The following is a 6730-nucleotide window of genomic DNA, read 5'->3' as shown; positions in this document are numbered from 1 at the left end:
TGCAGACATGCATTGGCACCGCGCGCGGCTAGCACGCGTGCTATTTTAGCGAATAGCACTGCGCTTTCAATCATAGCACTCGCCCTTGCACTCTAACGAAACTGGTAACTAAGACGCTTTTTTCATTTGTTTATCTTGAATTGAGTGACGTCGACTAGTGGAACGTCACGCAAATAATTCCATCAATTTTTATCTGAAAGTTTAGTGCAGTGCTTGCGTTCAGGACTTAGAAGTGAGAGGTCCATGGTTCTATTCTCTGCAAGGTAAACTTTTTTTCATTGTGGTGTGATAAAAGCGCTTTTTTTTCTTTTAGAAAATCTTCAAAAAAATAAAGAAAAATCTTCAAATAGGCAAGGGAACATGAAAATTTGTTTTGGGCGAATGGATCAACGCTTGTGGCCTTTGGGGACGCAAACAGTATCCCAAATTATGGAAAAGCAATAAATTAACCACCTAGACTAGTGAAATGTCTTGGGCGTGCTATATGGGAGTGCTAAAAAATAGCACTAGCACTGTGCAATGCGCAGTGTGCGTAGAACTTGAGGTAAGTGCTAATCTGAAGTGCCAGTGCAGAGCGTGCCAATGCATGTCTGATTGTATGCATATTTTTGTCTCCCTCCCTTTTAAAATTGTCTTAAAAAATAATCGTAGCACTCCGTGTTTTTAAGGTTGATATCCTGTTTTTTTTTTTCACAGAAACTTTAAAAAAGTATATTTTTTGCCTCAAATTTAAAAAGAAAATTGATAAAATTGAAAATTGATTTTTAGTAATTTTGTTTATATTCAGGAACATTAACAATATTTTTTTTAAATACTGCAAAATGTTTATCTAATAGAAGTGCAATCAAGAGAAAACAAATGCATTTTCTTGCATTTATTATCACTTGTAGCATGAATATAAGTGAAATGTCCATCTATAGTTTTTGAAAACTCAGATTTTTGAAAACTAATTGCAGTGTTCAATGTGCTAGGTAAATTCCATGTAATACATAAAAAATTAACTACCATTTTATTTTTAAGGAAAAAATCCAAAATAAATTTTATGGTTAAAATTTGGTTTATTCGAAATTAAACGATTCAGACTTTATAATATTATTTTAAACTAAAAAAAAATTAATTTTCTGTTATATTTTAGTTTTTCTTAGTCTCGTGAAATTCCAACATAATTTGATAATTTCTTTAAATGGTCTCCTGGGAACTAGAAATTTTCAGCTTGAAAAATCACTTGTCTTAAATGCTTAATATATAATTAAGGGTACAAATGTTTCCGGTTGTTTAACATAAGATTTAATAGGTTATTTGGTTTTTTTTTTAGCATTTTTCATACTCCGTGAAATTTACGTAAAATTTTGAGTTGTTGAATAGTGGTCTCCGTGAAAATTTTGTTTAAGCGTGAAAAATCACTAAGCCTAATTATATACAGCCGAGCAATAAGGAAAGAATAAAAACTCCATAGGAATAAAATATTGAGAAATTATAATACGTTATTTGGTGTATTTAATTAAAAACATTTTTTTTTATTGAGGATTGAAAAGGTTAAAACAATTTGCCATTGTATTCTGATTGTTTGAAAATTCGCCAAAAATCCATTTTTCAACCAATTTTCGATCTTTAAAAATCATTGGAAAGAAGAACTCTTAAATTAAAAAAAAAAAATGAAAGTTTGGCTTGTTTTATGTGACTTTGCCAATGTTTTTAAAAAAGTTCAATTTTTTAAGGGGTCAACTTTAGCTGTATTTTCTACTAACATTTCCTATATTTAAACATGAAAAAAATATGAAAAAATTAGAAAGGCAAAATGTAATAATAGGAGGTGGTAGAAAAGGCCAAATCTCGGGCCAAATACTATCAAAGACAATCATAATTCAAACAAGATAAATACAAATTAAAAATACTAAAAAAAAAACAAGAAAAACAAAAAACAGAACAAAATGTGCTCATACTTGACCTCCTGAACAAGAGAAAATAAAAAATCGGCGAAAAAATATGGGCAGTAGAGGGTGGAGATTACAAACGCACTAAAAAGTACAATGTTCCCAAAATTAAAAAAAAGAAAAAAAATCACTATAACTATTTTCTGACAATCACGTGGTATCACTGCCAATAAAAAAAAATCAGAAAAAAATATTTGCAACGGCCTAAAACGGCGGTACGAAACATAAAAAATTCTTGCAGTCTTGCTTCTATTGAAATTTCAAAGTATTTTGAAAAAGAAACTTCTTTACGGGATTAAGTAGTTGAGCGACATAAATACAGACAATAAAGCTGGTACAAATTTTATTCAAAGTTTTTGTCTCCTCCCTTCAAAGTTGGCCCGAAAAATCAGAGGGCAAAACAAATATATTTAAAAAAGAAACTTCAAAATTTCAATGTAAATTTAAGTGCCATCAGCTGAAATCAATTTAAAATATATTCCCCTGCGTTTAGAATAATGTTAAGCATGTGTTGGTTGATTTAGAAATCTTTGGAATTTTTGAAAATGTTTGACGTTTGTTATCGCAAAAAGTTTTATTTTCGCCAAAATTTTGTTTTTGTCAAATCTTACATTTTTTGAAAACTAATGATTGCAAAACAATTGAACTAGTGTAAAATGCATTTCAAAACACTTTTTCCACGGAAACCTTGAAACTATGGCTTGGGCCAAAAAAATTGAACAAAATTCTGTAAAAACATTTTTGTTGATGCTTCTGCTTAATTCAAAAGTTTAATTTTAATGTTCTATTCAAACAAATAAAAAATTAAAAAAATGTTTATTTGGAATTTCCAATAAAATACTCCAGAGGAAACTAAACTGAAAATGTTGTTTATTAAACTGTAATTTAAACCTTTTATATGCATCCTCCATAGTTTGGGCCGGTCATCATCGTTACAAACCACACCGGAACCTGTTACGATTAACTCTTTTTATTTTCCGCTCTTTACATACACACCACCCACCTTACTGACACCCCGGAAACGGATCGACCCGGTTTTTCCGCAGCACAAACTGAATCTTGCGGTTCATGTCCTCGTTGTAGATGGCCTTGCAGCGCTCAAAGTTGACACGGCGCCGGGTCTGGAACGGCTTCTCGTAGAAGCGCGTGCGCCGGAACTGGTCGAAGATTTCCTCTTTGCCCAGGATCCGGTTCAACACCCGGCAGGCCTCCTCGATGTTGTTGTTCTGCACCAGCACCGTTCGGGCGATAAACTTGGCGTGACGCATTTTCGCCTCTTTTTCTGCTCGGGTTGGTTGGCTTTTATGTTTTGGGTGTTGCGTAAAGTTGGATTGGCGGCGTTCGCTGGAATTATGAGGGAAAGTTATTTACCATTAGTTTTTTGAACTGGTTTATGAAGCTAAGTACACTAAAGCAAAAACTATTGTTAAATTGCTTTTTAAATTGCCTAAAACCACAAATTTAATCAAAAATTACCTCAACAATCAGCACATGCAACCTTCCAAAGTTCCTCTTTGACAGATCTGTTTTTTTTTGTTTTGACACTTTTGACATTTAAATTTATGCTACATTGTTTACATCGCATCTCGCAGCATAAAAAGGAACCAGGATTTGGATTTATGTTGTGGTGTAATTGCGTGTTCATTGAACAAAATTTACAATAGCAAATAATTGTTTTGTGTTAATAATGTCGAGTCAATACCAAAAGGATCTCATTCAGCAGTATAAAACAACATGCAACAAATTGAAGAAAATTCAGCGAGTGTTTTTCAAGTGAGTCGACGATCTAATAAATTTAAACGAAGTTAAACTAAAAAATTTACTGATTTATTTTCAGACAATTTGCCCCAAATGTATCGGAAGTGGCTGACGAGTTCGCGTTGCTCGCGGTCAATTTCAACTGTTTCCTGCCCGAGTATGCTGCCCTGTGCTACATGGGCCAGGGCAAGTGCGAGAAAATGATCGGAAATGAACCGGGCGAGGTCGATGCTTTGCTAAAGGCTGCCCGTGCCTTCCGGAAGGCCAACGAAAAGCAGATCAAAATCAACCCGGAGAATGCTTCCGGCGATCACCTGGAGGGAGCCTTCCGCTGCTACACCCAAGCGCTGTCCCGATTGCCGGACGACTCCGTAACCAAAGCCGCGATCATTCGCGAGTTGAAGGAAATCAGCCCAAACGTGGAAATCACGAGCAACTTTAGCTCACCAAGCCACCGGATTTGGGATCTGGAACAGTCCGCGGAGGAAAGCATCAAAATTCACGACTACGTGGCAGCGTTCGAGAAGCTCACGGAAATCTACGACGACGTAACGGAGCGTCGCTGCGAAGCGATGTACCCCCAGGTGATGCAGCGGGTCGAGGTGACCCGGTTGCTGCTGCTGTGTCTGCTGCAACTGCCGCCGTCGGTTCGCTATGACCACAAGTTTATCGAGCGCTACTCGGCCATTGGAGACGGACAGCAGACGGGAGCCAGCGTGCTTAGCGAGGAGTTGTTCTTTCTACTGCAGTCGTTGGTTGTGTCCTGCCAGGCTAAGGACATTGAATCGTTGATTGCTGTACGGGATGAGCTGAGCCACTGCAAGCAGCTCACTGGATCGCAGCAGCGGCTGCTCGGGGAGCTGGTCGGGAAATATTCCAAATGATATTAAATTGTAATCGTTTTCTTATTCAAACTGTATAATGTTTAGATTTTTTTTGTCAATCTAATAAAATAATATTAATTAATATTTATGAATAAATAAACGCCATAAATTTTAAAAATGTACCTATAGGTACATAGCTGAAAATATGTTTAAAACTTAAATAAAATGTTCTGTAAAAAGCTTCACCATACAAAGTTGTTTAAATTTTAATGCCGGCAATAAAGTTTCATCCGCATGCTGGATGCATAAAAAGAACAAAAGAAGTCTTGCGAAGGATGCCAAAACAGGAAAGTGGTAGCACGTCCAGGTAATGCACAGTTTTATGTAAATTCTTATTGAAGACGTTGCTTGTATGAGTGGAGGGTGCTTTTTATTTTTTCTGGGCATTATATACCAAATTTTTTAGTAAATTATATGTTGGAAAGGTGCATTCTTGCCAATGAAATCTTATCAGAACCGAATCACTTATCAGACAAATCTAGACAAGGAGCGATTTTGCTGATTATTGATTGATCAAAATTAAAAGAGTAAGGGTAAGTTATGATGCTCAATTTAAACCCGCTTTATGTAAGCGCACACTCTCACATAGTCACAGTAACAGCACTGTGACGGTATGGATTGGGTCCAGATTCTTTGGCTTCAAGCAGTCTCTCGTTGAAAAAGCTTGAATTTTCCAATAAGGTTGTAAAACATGAAGAAATATTGTTGCGCTTTCATTTCTAGAGTTTTTTTTTTATTAGGTCCTATAAACATATGAAAGACAATAGTTTATTGGTCCTTTTCAAAAAAAAACTCTGGATTTCACAAATACAACATATAAATATGTTTCTAGCATAAAATTCAGTGAGAATCGTCACATGTCCTACACACTTAAATTTCAGTAAATACTGGGGTGTTACAGGATTAAATTTTTGTGAACATTTAAAAACATAAGGGATCTGTCTTAAAATGTACTGATATCGATTCCTAAAAAGAGTTTTACAGCGGCTTACCATCATATAACAATGATTGGGTTTTAAGGCCGATGCAAATATTTTTCAAAGTTTTTGTCCCTTGGCTCTGGTCGAATAAAAATATAAAAATTGAAAAAAGCCATAGTCTCAAAATTTCAATGAAAAAAGTATTTTGAAATGCATTTTGCACTAGTTCAGTTGTTTTGCAATCATATGTTTTCAAAAAATGTAATAATTTCAGCAAAAGAAAACTTTTTGCAATACTAAACATCGAACATTTAAAAAAAATAAAGATTTTTTTAATTAACCCAAACATGTCAAAAAAGTGATTCTAAACGCAAGAGAAAAATTTAAAATCAATTTTAGCTGGTTGCACTTAAATTTCCTTTGAAATTTTGAAGTTATTTGAAAAAATATTTTTTCCCCTGATTTTTAGGGCCGATTTTGAAAGAGTGACAAACACTTAAAATAAAATTTGTAACAGCACATTGAAGATGAGCTGTTTATAAAAAAAATATTTTTTTTCGTTTCATACCTCACTTTTAAACCTACTGAAGAAATATTGTTCATGAATTCCTAAAAAAATATTTTGCACATTTTTTCAAAAGCATTTGGTGATTCTTTTTGCTTCAATCAGGCCGTTGCTATAATATTTTCAAAGTTTATTTCCTTCCCACACCCCCTTGGCTCGACAAATCAGGGGTAAACAAAAAGTTTTCCAAATTCCAATGAAATTAGATGTGCATTCAGTTGAAAATAATTTTAAATGTATAAATCATTTTTGATTGAAACAGTTATTTTCATTTAGATATATTTAGATTTTTTGGTCATGCAAGTTGCAGCCTCATTAAAAATATATATGTTTTCTAGATAGTTCATCTTTTTTCGCCGTCAATTCAAAATTAAGTAGGTACCACTTTTTTACTGTAAATTAAGACTTCATGTTTAACGATCAGTTTGAAATTTTTATGTTTCAATCGTCTGAAAAAATTCCCCACATCTTTATTGTATTTGCCGATGCTCACATACACACTTCCAGGTGCCCATCCGGATACGTTTGCAAGAGTGTACACAAACCGTTTTTATGAATCAAAAAGGAAGAAGAGTCCCTTGGACACATTTATACCAATTAAATGCCACATGCGTATTGGTGTGCCTTGTGCGCGCCGCATCCATGTATTTATACGACAACGAACGCCGC

At 34.6% G+C, this 6730-nt stretch overlaps 2 protein-coding genes across 2 annotated transcripts; one reads left to right on the top strand and one right to left on the bottom strand.

Moving 5' to 3' along the window:
- Window positions 1–2886: 2886 nt before the first annotated feature.
- Window positions 2887–3524, bottom strand: LOC120412822 (28S ribosomal protein S21, mitochondrial). The gene is made up of 2 exons (XM_039573429.2): window positions 3411–3524; window positions 2887–3278 (listed from the first exon to the last, which is right to left on the bottom strand). Exon 2 carries the CDS (start codon window positions 3200–3202, stop codon window positions 2939–2941), a length of 264 nt encoding a protein of 87 aa, XP_039429363.1. The 5' UTR covers window positions 3203–3278; window positions 3411–3524; the 3' UTR covers window positions 2887–2938.
- A 14-nt stretch (window positions 3525–3538) lies between these two features.
- On the top strand, window positions 3539–4765 carry LOC120412821 (uncharacterized). Its single transcript, XM_039573428.2, has 2 exons — window positions 3539–3707; window positions 3772–4765. The coding sequence occupies exons 1-2, from the start codon at window positions 3622–3624 to the stop codon at window positions 4574–4576; spliced, it is 891 nt and encodes a 296-aa protein (XP_039429362.1). The 5' UTR covers window positions 3539–3621; the 3' UTR covers window positions 4577–4765.
- Window positions 4766–6730: the final 1965 nt, after the last annotated feature.

The sequence above is a fragment of the Culex pipiens genome, chromosome 2 (genome assembly GCF_016801865.2).
Source record: "Culex pipiens pallens isolate TS chromosome 2, TS_CPP_V2, whole genome shotgun sequence".
Classification (NCBI taxonomy): domain Eukaryota; kingdom Metazoa; phylum Arthropoda; class Insecta; order Diptera; family Culicidae; genus Culex; species Culex pipiens.
This window is presented reverse-complemented; position numbering and strand designations above follow the sequence as displayed.

What these genes read in the sequence shown, in the direction of transcription:
- LOC120412822 (XM_039573429.2), bottom strand. Translation starts at nt 3,202, where the DNA reads ATGCGTCACGCCAAGTTTATCGCCCGAACGGTGCTGGTGCAGAACAAC.
- LOC120412821 (XM_039573428.2), top strand. Translation starts at nt 3,622, where the DNA reads ATGTCGAGTCAATACCAAAAGGATCTCATTCAGCAGTATAAAACAACA. An exon ending in ATTCAGCGAGTGTTTTTCAA is followed by an intron (nt 3,708 to 3,771) that starts GTGAGTCGACGA and finishes ATTTATTTTCAG; the next exon opens with ACAATTTGCCCCAAATGTAT.